This window comes from Natrix helvetica (genome assembly GCF_964273705.1).
Source record: "Natrix helvetica genome assembly, chromosome: 5".
Classification (NCBI taxonomy): Eukaryota; Metazoa; Chordata; class Lepidosauria; order Squamata; family Natricidae; genus Natrix; species Natrix helvetica.
In genome coordinates this window covers 19,647,305-19,667,203 of record NC_138551.1, presented here as the reverse complement: position 1 = coordinate 19,667,203, position 19,899 = coordinate 19,647,305, and the positions used below count along the sequence as shown (strand labels likewise).

Sequence of the window (19,899 nt, the reverse complement as noted above, 5' to 3'; positions counted from 1 at the left end):
CCTGATGTGACCCTCAATGAAATTGAGTTTGACACCCCTGCTCCGGAAGGTCACCTCTGCTTCCCTGCCCTGCTCTACCTCCCCTTGGAATTCCATCCGCATCTAGAGAGACATTGCTTTCTGATCAGGACAGATTTTAGTAAACAGGAATTGAGGCAGTGGAGAAATAACAAATGATACAGATTGCAGCGGTTTATTACAAAGCCAAACTGACATTTCTCAAGATTTTCTCTTTCAAATTAGCTGCTTCCGGTATCTTCACATACATACAGGGTATAATATAATTATAAAAACAACCAGAGACTTGACTGACTTTGAAAATCTTTTAAAGAAAATGTGGCGCGATTGCTAGGCTTCATTTATAAGCTGCTGCTGAAGTACTGTACAACTCAGAAACCGAACAAGTTAAATATTGTGTGATTATAACAAAAGAAAAATATTAAAGTTACAGTGACTGAAGAATCATAGTAAAAGAAAATTGATATAAAATGCTTTACTGACAATGAATTATTTCAGTGTTGGTTGTTAAATTGACAAATCGTTTCCTAAAAAACAGTTGGAAAATTAATGATTCTAAAAGTTAAAGTCCCTTTCCAGCCTTCCATCTTTTATTAAATACTACTAAACTATTTATATTTCCGTAAAGTATAACCAACTAGCTTTGTGCATGCCAGTAACCCCTAAGGATATTGGCAGTAGAAACCCTACTCTGCGCTTTTCATTGGAAAACACAAAGATTTTCTGGTGTGAAAGAATGGCAAATCAAATTGTGGGAGTGTACCTCAATGTCCAAAATAACCTTGAATTTGTCAAAACAATTTTGATACTGATTTTAATTTAACATTCAAACTCTTTCTCCGCTATAAGATCACCACCCATGAGTTATACGATGTCAAAAACATGGATTCCTATTAACATTAATTTTTAAAATTCAAAGCATTGGTTCTCCACTAAATAAGGATAGATTCTTATTGATTAGATAAGTATCTTTTCTTTTTGACATTGATGCTGAGTTGATTCTATTGTTGATACTTACATATTGACTTAATTTTAACATTGATCTAAAATTATACAAGGTATTTAAATATTAAAAACTAAACGTTACTTTGAAAACTCTTCGTTTTACTCGATTTTTATGAAGCTTAAATATCTCTTGATCACTTTTGTGCTTCCTCCCTCTTCTTGCATGTTTTTGATTCAGTTCTGTCTCTGACAGCAATCATTACTGGTGTTGAAATAGCTTCTAAAATAAAGTTCATTGTTCACAACCTTTGCTGGTGTCAGGTGCTGATTTGGGACATTCAGGCCACACCATGTGGTACTATGTATACAGAATGTACATTCATGTTGCTTTGTCAGACAGTGATCTGAGCTTTCCTTTCTAGTTGGCTGAAACAAGCCATCAGGCAGTTTGTCCAGGCAGAGCAAAAAGAAATCCCCTGGTCACATTCCTACAGAGTTCTGGTTTTGTAGTTGGACGCCTAATTATATTGTTCATTTTAGAAGGTTCATTTACCTTGTAGCACTGCAAAATGTAAGACCTTGCTGTAAGCTGTTCCTCTGAATTTCCCAACGAGGATAGAGCAGTGTCTATTACATAACTTTCTTGGACTCCCAAAATAGCCTTTTGCTTCAAATGTAGTAAGGGAAACCTGCAAAAAGGCTTCCCTCAAGTGCCAGTCTAATTGTCTAATTAGGAAAAGAAGTTGGCATCTATTTCTTTGCTTTGAGCAGCAAATTGCTTTGGACCGATTCCTTCTTCCCTCCCCCCCCCCCAACTTTATTATTTTTTACAAATAACTCAAGGCAGCAAACATATCCAGCACACCTTCCTCCTATTATTTTCTCCACAATAATCCTCAAAGGTTGAATTGGGCTGAAAGAGACTGACTGGCTCATGGTCACCCAGCTGGTTTCATGGCTAGGTCAGGATTAGAACACATGGCTTGTTAATTAGAAACACTTGCATCCATGTATATGTTGGTTATGGATATTTTTAATATGACCATCTTGATTCTGACATTCAAGCAGTAGATTCAAGTACTTTTAGACATGAACTAAATGTCAGTTAAGTCTTCAAACCTTTTAACTAGATCGCTCGTTTTGTAATCCTTTCCTATTACACCATTCCTAAACATCCTCTAACCAAAAAAAAAGGATGTTAACATACTGAGGTGAGTTTGTAAGAGTGTTGAGCTATGATAACACTCCTTCCTATTTTACATAACTGAATTTCCTTATCCATGCTGGCTTGCACAGTGAAAAATATAGCTTGCTCGTCAGCTAGTAGTTTCATTACCTATTCTGCAACTGTAAGACCACCTTTGTTAGGTGTAATAGTATTGACACTGGAAGTCTTTGTTTTTTCCCACTGCACAAAGGCTCCATGTGGGAAGTTGTAGGTGCAACTCCTGAAGGTACACTACTGCACAAGCCACGGCTTCCTCCTGATCTGTGGCAAATTGAGCTGGTTAGTAATTTTGTGTGGTGAGGTGTTGGGGGTTAATAGAAGCTGGCATGCCATATGATTTAGTAGGTGGATTCTCACGTGGATTTTTTATTCTTCAGTGTTTCTAGACAGTGTAAATGTGTAGTCAGAACTCTGGAGTGAAGCATTGCATACTTGCAAATCCAATGCCCAATATCTTATCTTCTCTGCCAGCTGTTACTAGTGTTGTGAAAAGTGTATTTAAAGCAGTAGTGGAAGTTTATTTTTGAATTGCCTGTATAGAGTTATTTGTTGGTTAGAATTGAGTCAGTCTTAATCATACATCATGTCTTACTAAAAAAAAAACACCTAATGTTCATTGAGATAACAATGTACATTTTAAGTCCGAGGCCTATATACTGGAAAATTATTCTATATGAAATGGGTCTAACAGTCAAGATATGGGAAAGTATAAATGATTACATTTGTAATTCTTTTTTTCTTAATGTTTCACTACATTTTGCTTCATCCCTCTGTTTTGCTGTTGTAGAAATTTAGATTACAAGATATATGAGGCACAAGGCTTATCATTTTTAATATTGTTAAGTAAGTGCATTTCATATATACTGCTGTTTGAATAATAATTAACAAAATGTATCAGTCAGCTGGTTTCAGTAGAAGTAATTGATGAAGTGTTTATAACACTTCAGTATTCTTCAGCTGTATTCTTATTTTTATATAAAAAAAATTAACAGCTTTGTGATAACAATATTTAGTCCAGAGGTTTCATCAGATCCGCCTTTAAACTGTTCAGATCATTAGATATTTATAGTAGAATTGGAAATTTCTTGTGGAATAAAGTTGCTCAGTAAATTATTTATAAATCTTCTAAATCCTCCATAACGCTTGCTAAGGTAGCCTCTCTTGCATAGTTTGCTTTGTATTAAAGAAGTAATGGGAAGAGGAAATTCTTTAATTTTTAATTCAATGACTTTTTATGTATTCAAACTGAATTTTGAAAAATTATTAATTTGACAGGTTAAATATGATGCATGGGATTTGTGTCCTTATTATATGTTATTATCAGTTTACAAAGTGAGAAAAGAAGTAACTGTCACCAATAAGCTTGTTTCACATGATTTATCTTTAAAGGTAGACATTATTTAACAGGATTTCTGTGTGTCTGTATCATTGCCATACAATTAAGCAAGATTTGTTTAATGCTTTTACCATTCAGTTACTTGCTATTTTACTGCCTTTTTATTGGGAAATTGGAATAATGGGGGGAAGTTAATGCTACTATTTTAGAATCTGGTGTTTAAGCTTTAACTGTTACAGTAAAAGTGCTCAGCTTCCAGTTTGCTTTTTTACTAAAATGCATTTGTTTATTTGATATTCATAGATTGCACTGTTGAGAGTTATCTGTCAAAAGCACCATAAATTAACATATAACTAAAACAATCATATAAGAGTCACTTTATAGGGGAAATGGGCAGCATATAAATGTAATAAATAAATAACTGATAAAGAATACAGTAAAAAGAGAGAAAAATGCAGCCAGGTAGTCATAACTAAATTTAAATAATCGTAACTAAATTTAAGCACTTAAATTTAGTTACGAAAATGTTATGTTTAGCACATAAAACATACAAAATCACTGGTGACCATTGAAGCACTTGAAAATCTTCTTATTTAAAGATCAAACAGTGGCAGTTGAGTTCAGGTAGACATATTATTCCATAGTACGGATTTCACTATTAAGTGAAATTATTATTTTATTTCCATTATTATAATGGAAAAAGGGCTGGTTCTGCAATTTCAGTTTTGAACTTCTTAGGGAAGAAACAAAGAACTACGAATTTGCCATGACAGGGAAGAGACTTAAGAACGTATCTTATGGATAGTGAGTATATCAGAGAATGCATTTAGGCTTCAGAAGCATTGGAAGGTTGATTGATAAGCTCGAAGCCTCTGCTTTCTCAATCAATCTTGGTCAGTATTTATGAACAATTATATTTCATATACATTTGAAATCTGTGAAAATTAGTAAGAAGTCTCATAAATTCTGAATTCAAATGAAAATGTTCAACATGCATATTTCCTTTCTTCCTTTTTTTATAGGAAGTGGGAGAGCCATTCAAAGAAGAGAAGGCTGTTGCTAAATACCTGCGCTTCAACTGCCCAACCAAGTCTACCAACATGATGGGACACAGAGTTGATTATTTCATTGGTAAGTTGATTATTGTGTGTACCTACATAATGAAGCTATCTCATTGTCAGAAGTTGTATGACTTAAGGGATTTTGCAGTTGAGTATTAGAAGCAGCTGTATGAGAGAATAATCCCCAGTAGACACAGTGGAAATTGTTAAAACTATGCAGGATGTTTCAAAACCTAAAAATAATGTATGGACTGCGCATAAAAGAATAATAATAATTTGATAGGCATTTTCTTTCATTCTATTTCCCGAAATCACTTGGTATAATTCTAATGTAAAACTTTAATCTGTGTATACTATGTAAACTTTTCTCTGATTCTTTCCTAATATTTGCCTTGCTTATGAAAAATTTGTTCAATAAAAATGATTATTTTTTAAAAGAGATTGACCAAAACGCCCTTCTAATCCAACATTCTTTAGCAGACAGTGAATAACGTGTTACCTTTAAGAGGCTAAATAGCACTGTTTTGTGCAGATAGAAGTGGCGTTGTGGGAGATGGAACAAAGGCCAGGGTTATCAGCAGGTAGGAAGACTGGAGAATGGTTACCTTAAAGCAGGGGTGTCAAACTCGATTTCATTGATGGCCGCATTAGACTTATGTTTAACCTCAGGAGGCTGGGGCGGTGGGGGGTGCATGGCCAGCTGAACGTCACTCATCAAGGCTCCGTTTCCGGCCACGACAGCCTCCTGCAGCCCTCTGTCAGTGAAAACGGAGCCCGGGAGTCTGTTTTCACTAGCAGAGGGCTGCAGGAGGTCATCGTGGCTGAAATAGAGTCCAAGAGGCCTGCATGTGACACTCCTGAGCTCCGTTTTCGCTGGCAGAGACACCACGGGCCTGCCCTTTGCTGTTTCCTGGGTGGGCCCGTGGGCCACATCTCAGCACCCTGCAGGCCGGATATGGGCCCCAGCCTTGACACCCTTGCTTTAAAAGATGTGCCACCCATGGAATTGAGAGGGACTGTTGGGATGGGAGAAGACGATCAGGGTCAGCCAGACCAAGGGGATTTGATCCAATGAAATACTGGTGATGAAAATGAAGAAGAAAAAGAATAAGTATATAAGACCAGAGGCAGAAAGTATGTTTTGCTGAGACATCAGCAGACGCTGAAGACAAAGAGGAAAGGAAGTCATTGGGGAAATTGAAGGTAGATGCGCTGCTGCCTGTGCCATACTGTGAATTGCTGAGGGCAGTGTGGGAAACACACTCCAGTTCATAAAGCCAGAGGAACAGTTTAAACCAGATTACAGGTAGTCTCGACTGACAATACTTCACTTAGTGACTGTATGATGTTATGATGCTGAAAAAAGTAACTTATGACCATTTTTTCACACGTCTCCTGGATCATGTGATCAACTTTTTGCAACCTTCTGACAAGCAAAGTCGACAGAAAAGCCAGATTCACTTCACCACCATGTTACTAATTTACCAACTGCAAGGATTCGCTTAACAACAGTGTCAAAAACAGTCGTAAAATTGATCAAAATTTACTCAACAAATGTTTCACTTAGCGACATAAATGGGCTCAATTGTAGTTGTAAGTTGAGGACCACCTGTAGTTGATTAACAAAACAAAGGAAAGATGTAAAATGCTCCTTCTGCCCAAACGAGAGTTGCTTAATACTCATTGCATGTCACAGATGGAGAAAAAGACAGAAGAATTTAAAACATGATTTTACTATAAATAGGTCTTACCTTTGAGCATTACCTGTACCTAGAATTCTTTTGTAACAAGTCCATTATTTTTTGTTACACACATACGCACACACACACCAGTAGTGGGTTCTGGATCCTGTTACAACCGGTACTGCTCACGATGCTCCAGCTGCTTGGTGGAGCGTCGTTATCAAAAGCTTGATAATGGAACTATGTTAAATTGTTTGGACTTTGAACATAATAGCCTCTATTCACAGAGCATTTCTGTTTTTGTGTCATTCCTAAAAGGTATCAAATATTTTAGTTAATTTGTCAAAATTTGTATTCGACAAATACAAAAAAAAATCTCTTCCATTTAATAGACATTCCGCTTTAACAGACATCCATTCCCCCTGTATTTTTTTAAAAAAATATTTCATTTACTACCCCTTTTTAATTTGCGTGGATGATTCTTTTCTGATATGGGGGGGGGGGACTTGACACATGCCAGCCAAGTTTTTACATATTTTTGATATCTCTAATTTTTAGTTCAAGACAAAATGTGGCAAATACTAGTTATTCCCCATAGTGTCACTAGCCTAATTTAGCAGTTTCTAAGTGAAAGCCTCTCAGTGCTGGCCCAACTCATGCACTGGGATCAAATAACCTTAAAGGTCAACCACATTTTTATGCTCAGCGCTCTTTTGAAAGTTTTCTGTCTCTCTCAATTAGCTTCCAAAGCTGTGGATTGCCTTTTGGATTCTAAGTGGGCAAAAGCCAAGAAAGGAGAAGAAGCTCTGTTTACAACTCGAGAGTCGGTAGTGGATTATTGTAACAGGTAAGTATCCTGGTATTTGAAAGTTATTGCAAATGTTGTGAATGTTGCTAAATATACATGTATAAATATAAATATAGTGAGAGCTAGTTAGTGTTAAGGCATAAGCCAGAAATCAGGAAATTATGAGTTCTAGTCCCACTTTACACAAAGGCAGCTAGGTGACATTGGGCCGGTCATTCCTTCAACTCTAGAAAAGATGACAATGGCAAACACCTTACCTTGCAAGCAGTTACATTGCAGGGCAATGTCCAAGCAATTGGACACAATTGAATGAAAGAAAATACATCTAGATAACAGTACACAAAAGATCCTTCAGCAAAATATGTGTGCTGGTTCGTGCCGGATGAGATGAAACGGGTGACTTCCATCGCTTTTTTTTTGCCTGCAGCTCCCAGTCTTCATTTTCAGTTTCCCCTTGACTCACCAGGATAGCTTTGGGGAATCCTCCAAAGAGAAAAGTTGGGTTTATAAAACTTTGCTCCTTCAATAGCACCTTTGGGCAGGCATGTTTGAATTTAATCCAGAGTGTGTTAGAACGGACTAATTGAAATCTGTTTTTAATTATACTATGCTCAGTTAAGTTAGGAAAATGGTTATGGTTGTAGAAATAACGCACTTGATACTCTTAAATTGGTAACTGCATCCCAAAGTCAGAGTTTTTAGATATTATACAAGTTGAAGAAAAGGTATTCAGTAAACTGTTACTTAAATGTTTATGCTTTGTAGAAGTAAAAGGAACTGTTCATAAAGGACAATGTTGAAGAAACTGGTTTTTATCATCACATTGTATGAGGAATTCCTTTGCTCTTGGATTAGGTAGGGTAGATTGTCAAAATAGGACCATTGTAAAATGTTGATGACCCTATACATGTAATTAATAATACACATACATAAAGGTAAAGGTTCCCATGCGTGCTAGTCGTTCCGACTCTAGGGAGCGATGCACATCTCCGGTTCAAAACTGAAGAGCCAGCGCTGTCCGAAGACGTCTCCGTGGTCATATGGCTAGCATGACTAAAAGCCGAAGTGCACAGAACGCTGTTACCTTCCCACCAAAGTTGATCCATATTTTTCTACTTGCATTTTTACATGCTTTCGAACAGCTAGGTTGGCAGAAGCTGGGACAAGTAACGGGAGCTCACTCCGTTACGCAGCACTAGGGATTTGAACTGCCAAACTGCCGATCTTTCTGATCGACAAGCTCAGCATCTTAGCCACTGAGCCACCGCATCCCTTTATACACTTACATATTTATTGTAAAAAAGTAACCAGTTGGAAATGTGAATGTTGTAAATGTATGACTATAGAAAGAAAGATAGATACATTTTTAGATCTTTTGTTAATCACATTTCCAAGATGATTTATAAAATAGTTCTATATGGAGCCAAGCTCAAAATCTTTTCCAAATACTGTTTTTTAATGATTTTGAAGGATATGTGTGGTTTACTACATTTTAGAGAATCCGTCAAGAGAAATAGTAATTAAAACCAGCAGTTTGCTTGGTCATAGTTGCATTTCAAAAGCTACAGTCCCGTATAATTCCATTGTATATTATCTGTCAAATAAAAGGCATTTTTAATTCTCTTTAAAGACTCCTAAAGAAACAGTTCTTTCACCGAGCACTAAAAGTGATGAAAATGAAACCGGACAAGGACATAAAGAAAGAAAAGGAAAAAGAGAAAGAGAAAGGAAAGACTGAGAGTGGAAAGGAAGATGAGAAGAAGAGCAAAAAAGATAATGGAAAAGAAGAAAAGGCTAAAAAAGAAAAAGAAAAAAAGAAGGATGGTGAAAAAGAAGAAAGCAAGAAGGTGAGTGCAGTTCCCCACGCTCAGCTGAGATCAAGCTGTACTAGAAGAAATTTATTTAGTTAAGATGGAACCTTAATTTTAAAACACATAAAAATTACCATTCCTTTTCAAGTACATGTAGTAGTTTATTTTTTGAAAGCACTATTTGGAGCTCGAAACATTTGCAACATCATGGCAAATGTGAGCCTGAAAAAAAAAAGGGTTAACTTACAGAGATGTGCAAAATTTTATTTTATGGCATTTTCTGATCACTCATTAGACCATCTCTGATTATACTGGGTGATCTATTTTAGGGGCATTTAGACAGGCCATTCTGAGGTGGTATATTCTATGATGGTACATTTCATACCTGCTTGTTAACCAGTATAACTATGAAAAATTGGTGTAGTGTAATGAAACGTCAACCGCCCTACCTGTGTATTAACAGCAGAATCTTGTATTAGTTGAAATTTCCTAAATTTCACTAAAAGATAATCTACCCAGGCAATATTGTTTAAATCTTGACTCAACCTGTTTGTTACAGTACTTAAAAGAAACTCGAATCACTGATAACGTATCTTCAAAAATAACAATAAATTCAAGACATCTTGTTGACCAAGTTTCTCCGTCTCTGCTTTAAGTGATCCTCATCAGTAGTGCTAGTTACCCATTTTTTAAAGGTGGTTGGTAATATATAGTAGGGAGAGATTTCATAGTAGATTTAGGCAAAATGAGTTTGAAACAGCCATTTTGAGTGTTCTCTGTTTGAAACAAAATTATAGCATGATCTTGGAACAAAACTGGGCAGTTTTGAGTGATAATGTTTCAAGCATTCCAGTCTTAGAAAACATCCATTTTGATTATCAAAAGCATGTCATACAGAATGAATGCTTTGAAAGCCTTGTTTTCAGATCAGAACAAAACATTTGAGCTGTTTCAAATTTTGCTCCAGTGTGCATAGTCTGTTGTTTCAAAAGAATGCAGTTTGAGTCGTGGTTTAATAAAGATAGTCAATTAACAAGAGTTCACTATACTGTGTAACTTTGTGTTCTAAGGAAAAAAAGAGACTCAGTGGGCAGAACAATCAATGGGTACCTGATTGCATAGCAAATATCTAATATTAATATTTGAGACCTTAAAGATCTTAATCTTTAAAATAAGATTAAGATTGCATAGTAAATATCTAATATTTATTTTTAACTAAGATTATGTTCCTTGATCTGTGTAGAGCAAATGAAGTGGGAAATTATGAATTTAAAGGCATCTAATTTTAAAGATATCATAGCAGAAAGAATCCAATTTTTCTCCTGAAGTTAGGTGTTTCAGATAAATACCGTAATTAATAGAAATTAACAGAAATGAAAAAGGGCTTTTTATATGTCTAAAATAATTTGAATAATTACTAGAAATACACTTATGAATTCTATTTCATTCTTCATGTTCCCATTATATATTGTTAGGATGAGACCCCTGGGACACCTAAGAAGAAAGAGACAAAGAGAAAATTTAAACTTGAGCCTCATGAAGATCAAGTCTTTCTGGATGGAAATGAGGTATGATATCTCTTCTGAAACTGTAATGTTTGTTGGCATTTAATTAATTTTAGCTGATCTAAAAAAAACCATTGCAGTGAGAAAACTTCTGGAAATTGCAAGGTTGTAATCTAGATGAAAAGTGTCACCCTAAGAGTTAGGGATTGGTGTTCAAAATCTATATAAAATATGGTGGATTCTCTAGTATAATTGGATTCTTCTTGATGTGCTAGTATCAGATTAATAAGTAGCAGGTGAAACTGGAAGCCATGGTTCTATGTGAATAAATAAATTCTTTATTCAGGCCTACAGTCTTACATTAGTCTATGAATGGTAACACAGCTAGACAATAAAGAGTACTGTATAAAAATATAATAGATAATAATATGAAAGCAGTAGGCAATTATTTGCTACAGGTGTTGAGCTAGATTACCAATGTTGCTGTTGACCCCTTATCTGTTGCAAGACCCTACATGTCACTGCACAAGATATTATTATAGCAGACTGTGCATAAATATAAAGATGAATTCTATGTCAGTAAAAAAAAAACCTAGGTACAGTTCAGTGGATATAAAAAGTTGTATTTTCAGGAATAATTTTGTCAAATTCTTAAAATTATATTACATCAACCATAAGTTTAACATGTTCATTAGACAAGTTTTAAAGCCAAATGTTTACATTTTCATGATAACAACAAAATTGAATATGCACACTAATAACCTGTCATGTGCTTCCCAGAATGCCTATAGCAGTGATGGCGAACCTATGGCATGCGTGCCACAGGTGGCACACGGAGCCATTTGTCAGGGCACGCGAGGCGCTGCCCTGTCAGCTGGCCAGCGTGCATGTGCGCGCTGGCCAGCTGAATTCACCCTTTTTTAAAGCCCTCTCCAGGCTCCAGCCTCCCCCCCTCCCCCCCCCCGGAGGCCCTCCGGAGGCTTCACGAACTTCCCTGAAGCCTCCGGAGCGCAAAAAACCAGCCCTACGGGCAAACTGGAAGTTCAGGAACGGACTTCCTGTTTGCTTGGAGGGTCGTTTTGACTGCTCCGGAGGCTTCAGGGAAACCTCTTGAAGGTCCCTGAAGCCTTCGGAGCACTTAAAACGACCCTCCAAGCAAACAGGAAGTGACTTCCGGTTTGCTCGGAGAGTCGTTTTGACTGCTTCGGAGGCTTCAGGGAAGCCTCCAGAAGGTCCCTGAAGCCTCCGGAGGGCTTCTGGGGGGCGGGGGAGGCTGTTTTCGCCCTCCCCATGCTTCTATAAAGCCTCAGGAGCCTGGGGAGGGCGAAAAAAGCATGCAAAAATGGGGGGTCGCGCCTGTAGTGTGCGCATGCGCACTGGGGGGTTCGCACATTGCATTATCGGTGTGGCATGCCTGCACACGACCCCCCTGTGCTCCCCCCACTTATGGCATGCGAGCCAAAAAAGGTTTGCCATCGCTGGCCTATAGGCATCTCGTTTTTTAAAAAAACCCTAAAATTATTTTTTTCAGTAAATATTAATAATCCTAATCCTGTATTGTGTGCAAAACTGAAATAATTATCCATTCTACTCAACTTGCTTATTTGTTATTTATTTATTAAATATATTTGCTGCCCATCACACCAAGGGGCCACTCTGGGTGGCTTACAACAATAAAAGGGGGAAAATGTAAAGATAACAATAGCAAAGGAATAAAACAATAAAAATAAACAACAAAAGTATAATATTATGAAAATTGAAAAGAATTCAATTATGACTAGTTTTTCAACCTTTATATATATATCCCTGTGTTTTAACACATAACTTTCGGGATATGTACTTAATCATACATGTAAATGATAGATATAGATAATTTTATGTGTTTTATGTTTAATGTTTATTTTATTGAGCCTTTAAAATGTGCATATTTCATTGCATACTAATTGTGTAATTGCCAAGAATCTGTCTTATAGCCAATGGTATAAGTCAAATAAATAAAGTATGGTCTATTTAATATTTCTAGGAGTAACACTAACTGCAGGAAATGGGTGTATATGAAGAAGCCATTACAATATTATTTCTGTTTGGCAGAATTTTGGTAATTGGTAATACAGTCTTTGGTAGATAATGGTGTTAGAACAGTACGCTGATATTCCCAATTGTAATCTCCTAAATATACTTTTATATTTGTAAAGTAAAATTTATAGTTAGGAAGTTGTTGCAATTTAGTTTTTGCTAAATTTCTCTTTGCTTAAACATTTTTTTCTCCAGCTTGAATTGCATTCATAGTATTTAAGGCAGTGCAGTGTTTCAGTGCATGCTGAAAGCACACATAGGCATCTGTCCCAGAATTGCAGAGGAGAGCTATGGAATTCTTTTTCCATGTTTTGCAGGTTACTGGATCTATCATAGTGATAGGTTATCACATTTTCTTCAATCGGGGTACACTCATTGTTGCATGTGTTTTTCCGTTTATTGCTCAATGCGTTTTTTGTAATGCTACAATAAATGTGAGGAATTGTGGCTGTCCAGTTTTAACTAAAAGCTGTTACCAGCTTCAGAGCTTGATTTGAGGAAATTGACCCAGAGAAAGAAACTTTTCAATTTGACTTCTTAGAACTGGTATTCAGATGTTTAAAGTCTCTGAATCTGCTATTGTTATTAATATGAATTTACATTCTTCATGAATACATCTGATACCACTTTAATACATGCTGTTTCTGATTTGATTATTTTTCTTTGCCTTGAATCTATTTCTGCTCCGTTGGCTAACTCTTTCAGTACTGTGAAAGGAGAAAAAAATGCTTTTTTGATACTGCATCCCTAGTTTTACAGATTTTTATCTCTCCCCTTCTTAATTGGTTGTTTCCCCTTCATTGCCTTTATAAAGTGCTCCAAGATAAACTGGAACCTCATGATTATGTTTTCCGCATGGCCAAGCAGAATAGTGCACAATATCCATCTATGTAGTGGCATTATGAGTCTGGCTTTTTAAATATATGGATCACTTCCTATAAATTCACCCTTAGTTTATGTTTTCAATATTATCAATAATAATGTCTCTTTCCTGAAAAATCCGGATCGGTATAAATCTTCTTATATATGAAGCTGAAGGAAGAGGTTTTCTTGTTTACCTAACTTAGATTTAGTTAGTTTGAATTTTATCCTGTTTGAACAGAATCTCCAACAGCTTGCTACAGCCTAGTTAGATTTATGTAATCCAAATAATTCATATATGTTGGTTGACACTGAAATGATATTTTCCCATGGAAAACAGAGCACTTGATTAAATTGAAATTTGGTCTTGTCCAGAAGAATTTTTCTTGTGTCTTTCTGTACCATGCTAGAAATTATCAAAATTAATGCTAGAAAATGATATATAATATTCAGTTAGCTTTCTCATAAGCTATATTCTTTACCTTTCTAGATCTGGTTTAATTTTTGCATCAACATTCTCCTTTCAGGTATATGTATGGATCTATGACCCTGTTCATTTTAAAACATTTGCAATGGGCCTCATACTTGGTGAGTCAGAAGGAGCACTAATGAGTTAAATATCCAAACTTATAAACAAGCTGTCTGTTTCTTAACACATCTGTGTCTTTCCCAAGGGCCATTTTTTAAAGTGTTTACTTGATTCATCAAAACTGTGTTGTACCACCTGCTTCAGAATCCCAGAACTAGTAAAGAACAAGAGGGGAGGGGGGGAACCCTACATAAGTTGGTAGTAACCTTTTTTAAGAGTCTCAGTTAAATACTAGAATATGAAATATTGTTTTGAAGTTGTTGGAATATTGCGGTATAGTAGAGCTAGTAATTGTATACCCCAGTTTTGTGATTTTTAGTTTGTGCCAAATCACATTTTCAAAAGACCATTCTAGTGTGATGACAAGTAAACTAGAACTATCTAAATGCAGCAAGAGTTTCTTCTAACCAGATTCGTCAGATGTGAGGAATTCTGTTAAGTAGCCTAGCTGCTTAGTTACATAAATAATAATTAACATATGCATGTAACACTGCTATTTTAGGAAAAAAATTATCACAGCACCTTTGCCAAACCACTTTTCCACTTTTCAGAATTGCTTCATGTTAAGGACACGGGTGAGAATTGTTCCATTTCAAGCCTTACACCTATAGTCTATAATTACAAGGTTGATATTGCAATGGAATATGGACAATAGCAACCTTGTCTCTCTCTATCAATTTTCAAAGATGTTCTGTAATCTTAGAAAAGTGAGATGATTGCATGAATGCCACCCACAATATACTTATGGAATATGGTTTCTGATGCTTCTAAAGAATGTGAATGTTATTAATATGAAAGAAATTAGTGTGGAGCTAGATCATTTTCCCCCAAGTTCTAAACTATTCCAAAAGTATGCGTAAAAGTATTTTCCCCATTCAGACTTTCTGAATTTTTGTGTGACTTTGTCCCAGAATATTTTCAGAGTTTCCTGAGGATATAATGAGTGTATAAAATACCAACATGTGGTGCTGGTTTCATTTATTGCTTGAAGAAAATTACCCAAAATGCAAATGGTGTCTGTGGCAAAATAATTGGTTCAATTAAAGAGATAATTAAGGCCCGTTGAGTGAGTACATCTTTAAACAATCAGAGTCAGACCTCTATTTAAAGGTTAGATACTTAAGCTGCCCTCATTGCAATGAAATTTTCACCCATAGATTCTAAAGGCCCATAACTAGAAATGTTGGTCCAGTCACAAAATGAGCAGTGCATACAAACAATCCCTCAGCATTACCGAGTTAAAACAATTCACCAGTGAAGAATAGGCCAGAATTCCTCCACGGTGAATTGCGTAACCGATTACTGGAAGTGTTTGCAATTATTGCAACTAAAGATGGCACAACCAGTTACTGAATCTAAGGAGACAGTTAGGTTTGCACACTTGCTCGTCAAGTGATTGATTTTACGGAGGAAATAAATGAAGGAAAGTTGATACCTTTTTTCAGTCAGACTATCTATCTATCATCTATCTGTCTGCCTATCTATCTGTCTCCATCCATCCATCTCCATTCATATCTATCTATCTATCTATCTATCTCCATCCATCCATCTCCATTCATATCTATATCTATCTATCTCCATCCATCCATCCATCCATCCATCCATCCATCCATCCATCCATCTCCATCCATCTCCCTCCCTCCCTACAGAAGTGAACATATGCAAAAATTCAGAACAAAGGGCAATTTCTTTTTTACAGAACTTTATACCAGTTATAGTAATTGAATACATAAGTAAATAAACTGAGGTCCAGGAAAAATGAACAAAATGGTGTTCTTGCTTCTAATCATTAGAGTGGTCTTGTTGGTTCTGAGAGATCATTTTTCCACAAAGATCTGTTGGTCCAATCCCATTGAAAAGAAAAAAAAAAAGGAAACAACACCTCATTGACTATTTGAAAGCCATTGTGCGGTCCTAAGATTTTATTTCCTGTGCAAATAAAAGCAAATAACACAATAGATGTTCCGGGTTAAAAACAGCCACAATAGCATGTTCCTGAACATCCTTGATAGATATACAGTAACCAATGAGACTGAAAGCTAAACATCCAAAACCAGTTTTAAATTGCTCAGTAATTCTCATGTATATATACTGTATTTTTCGGAGTATAAGACACACTTTTTTCCCTCAAAAAAGAGGCTGAAAATCTGGGTGCGTCTTATACACTGAATACAGCATTTTTTGCCTCCCGAAACCCCACCCCCTTCACTAAAATGGCCGTGCACAGCTTTTAGGAGCCACCGTTTTTTGCTCAATTCCCCCCCCCCCCCAGCCCCCCAAGAGCACTCTATAAGCCTCCTAAAGACTATTCATGCCCTTCTTCTGGCAAAAAAAGGACCGTTTTTAAGAGGTCTGCAGAGTGCAAAAAGTTTTTTTTTTAAATTTGCCTCTTCAAAACCTTGGTGCGTCTTATACTCTGAAAAATATGGTGTGTGTGTGTGTATTTGGGCCTGAAGCCCAAAACCCAGCCTGAAGACGGCGAGTGAGACCTCGCTGAAACGTTGCCAAGACAATCTCAATCTTACACGGGAAAAGACTCAAATACAACAAAACCAGCATATCTATACCCGTGAAAATCTATGAGAAAATATATGTGTGTGTGTGTGTGTGTATGTATATGTATGTGTGTGTGTATATATATACATACACATACATACATACATATATAGATATAGATATATACATACACATACACATACATACATACATACATATATATATATATCCATAACTATCTATCTATCTATCTATCTTTTAACAGTGACTGCTGTTATAGCTGCCACTCTGTTCCCACTGTGGCCTGCAGAGATGCGTGTGGGAGTTTATTATTTGAGTGTAGGTGCCGGCTGTTTTGTGGCAAGCATCCTCCTCCTGGCAGTTGGTAAGTTGTTGGTTTGTTTCTCTTTCCATGGCCCATCTTGACCATTTTTTCAACCTCTTAAAAGTGTCCGGTCTGCATATTTCTTCAATGGCCACTGTATGTCAGCATTGAGCTGGCTGCAAATGAGCTGCTTTTGAGCTATATAAAGTAATTCGGATATGCCAGTTGCTTTTTCTGTCTCATGGGATAAACTAAGTGCACCAGTCCCGAGAGAGGACTTGATTGCTTTTGCAACCATGACTTTTTTTAGGAACCGGGCATAATATTCTTCTATTAGCTTTGCTGCTGTCCTAGGATTTTTTTTTTAACCTTTTTCCTCTCTTGTTATCAATTAGCTGTACTGAGACAGCATAAAAAGTGTCTGGTCTGGCATGGCTTAGGGGCTAGATCAGGGGTCCCCAAACTTGGCAACTTTAAGACTTGTGGATTTCAACTCCCAGAATTTTGGGAGTTGAAGTCCACAAGCCTTAAAGTTGCCAAGTTTGAAGACCTCTGGGCTAGATAGTGGCTTGCAAATCCATCTATAATATTCTCTGTTCTCTATTCATCATTCTGAAGTATCTCTTTATTTCAACCACCTCCAGGGATGAGGTTGGGGGTAACGATACAGTCCTGTAGCAATTACCTGCTTCGTTTCGATATTTGAATTTATTTGAGCTCAAAAACAAATCTCTGTGGATCAATTTAAATGGAATCTATACTTGGCATTAAAGTACAACTAGATGTAAAAATCTATTGGTACTGGGGGATGGGGGAAGCAGAAGGGGAAACAATTCCAGTTGCTTTTTTTGTTATTTTTTAAAATCTGTTTATTGATCAAGTCATTGCAGTATGCAGATTTAGAAAAGTAGACCTTAAATATAGCAAAACAGACAAAAATCAGTAAAACGTGCTTCTCTGAGATCACGGATCATTCTAGTTACTTAGGCATTAGCAATTGCAGACAAATATACTGCTTCACAGTGCTTTACAGCCCTCCTTAAGCGGTTTACAGAGTCAGCATATTGCTCCCAACAATCTGGGTCTTCATTTTACCCACCTCAGAAGGATGGAAAGCTGAGTTCAACCTTGAGCCGGTGAGACTCGAACTGCAGGCAGCCGAAGTAGCCTGCAGTACTGCGTTCTAACTACTGCGCCACCATGGCACAAAGAGCAAAGAGTATTCAGTTCAGACTTACAAAGTGATGGATCCAAATATTTACCTTCATGTTGAACTGCTTTTGCTGACACCTTGTACCGAATTCCTCTAGAATATCCTCTTTCCCTCCAAGATGAGATTTAAGACCTAGGAGTAGTCCTCAAGTTAAGACCACAATTGGAATTAATAACAAATTCATTAAATGCTGCACGTGTTAAGCCAGCCACTATATCATTGCAATTTGCAACCCTCCCTGCCAGTACCCCCATTGACTTTGCTTGCTAGAAGCCAGTGGGAAGATCACACATGGAAATCACATGAGCCCGGGAGCTGAACCATCGTAATGCAATCTAATTGCCAAGCACCTGATTCACAATCACATGGTCATGGGAGTGCTGTGACGGTCGTTAAGTGCGAAGACCAGTCTTAAGTCCCTTTTTTTCAGCACTTCAGACGGTCACTAAACAAATACATAGGTCGAGGGCTATCTGTGCTTTGGTAGGTGGAGGGGAAATTGAGTAATAGCTTTTGTGAAGAACAACTTGACATGCTCACACACAGAGATTGAGACAATTGCACATGTTTCCTGGGTTGCCTTCTGTATCAGGCCTGGCATTCAGAGACAATGTCCCCCCGTGCCCTTCACATCAGTAGATGCTCAGACTAACCCCAAGCAGAAACCTTACTTCTCCTATTGTAGGGACATGGTGGCTCAGTGGCTAAGACGGTGTAAACTCCCGTTACTTGTCCCCGCTTCTGCCAACCTAGCCATTCGAAAGCACGTAAAAATGCAAATAGAAAAAATAGGGACCACCTTTGGTGGGAAGGTAACAGCGTTCCGTGGGCCTTCGGTGTTTAGTCATGCCGGCCACATGACTACGAAGACATCTTCGGACGGTGCTGGCTCTTCAGCTTTGAAACGGAGATGAGCACCGCCCCTAGAGTTGGGACTGACTAGCACATATGTGCGAGGGAGGAACCTTCTCCTATTGAGAGATCAGTTCCACTTGATCAACTTTCCCATAACAGACAGAATTTTTTTCCTTTTTTAAAATTCTTTTTTATTCTTTTATTCATTCACATTTAACATTTAATATGCTCATAGACCAAATCAGTAGGAATTAAGCAGTGATCGGATTTTGACCCATATTTTATAGAGTGGATTAAAAAAAATCTTGCTTTAAAATTTTTTCTTGAAAGTAATCTTATTACTTTATTTCCATTTTATCTACATTTACATCTTTTTAAACAATAATGTCTCAGTCTAGCACCGGGATGGCGAACCTATGGCACGTGTACCACAGGTGGCACACAGAGCCATTTGTCAGGGCACGCGAGGCGTTGTTAAGCCTTTTTAAAAGCCATTTTCCCCCTCCCCAGGCGCCATAGGCTTTATAGGAGCCTGGGAAGGGCGAAAAAAGCCTCCCCTGCCTCCCCTGGAGGCTCTCCGGAGGCTTCAGGAGCTTCCCTGAAGCCTCCGGAGCGCAAAAAAAACGGCCCTATGGGCAAACCGGATGTTCGGAAACAGATTCCGGTTTGCTCGTAGGGTCGATGTAAGCCCTCTGGAGGCTTCAGGGACCTTCAGGAGGCTTCCCTGAATCCTCCGGGGGACTAAAAACAACCCTACGAGCAAACCAGAAGTCACTTCCGCCTCGGGGAGGGGGGGCGGAGGAGGATGTTTTCGCCCTCCCAAGGCTCCTATAAAGCCTTTGGAGCCTGGGGTGGGTGAAAAAAGCATGCAAAAAATGGGGGGCGCTTTTCATGCACGCATGCGCACTGGGGGGGTCGCACGTTGCATTATGGGTGTGCCCGCGCACCACCACCCTGCGCCCCCCTCTTATGGCACGTGAGTCAAAAAAGGTTCACCATCACTGGTCTAGCACATAGTTAATTATTTATCAGATAGAAATACCCCTTTTCACTCATAATAAAATTTAGGCCGTACGGGAAACATGTATAT

The 19,899-nt window shown here is 37.6% G+C and overlaps 2 protein-coding genes across 2 annotated transcripts in view; one reads left to right on the top strand and one right to left on the bottom strand.

The window, feature by feature from the left end:
* PHC3 (polyhomeotic homolog 3) overlaps positions 1–19,899 on the bottom strand; it is a 395,745-nt gene that overhangs the window by 219,592 nt on the left and 156,254 nt on the right. The gene's annotated exons all lie outside the window — the stretch shown is intronic.
* SEC62 (SEC62 homolog, preprotein translocation factor) overlaps positions 1–19,899 on the top strand; it is a 30,209-nt gene that overhangs the window by 8,192 nt on the left and 2,118 nt on the right. Inside the window, exons 2-7 of the mRNA XM_081955868.1 lie at positions 4,550–4,658; positions 7,012–7,117; positions 8,709–8,925; positions 10,365–10,457; positions 13,859–13,919; positions 16,682–16,801. Coding sequence (XP_081811994.1) covers positions 4,550–4,658; positions 7,012–7,117; positions 8,709–8,925; positions 10,365–10,457; positions 13,859–13,919; positions 16,682–16,801 — 706 coding nt within the window. The remainder of the gene's footprint in view (positions 1–4,549; positions 4,659–7,011; positions 7,118–8,708; positions 8,926–10,364; positions 10,458–13,858; positions 13,920–16,681; positions 16,802–19,899) is intronic.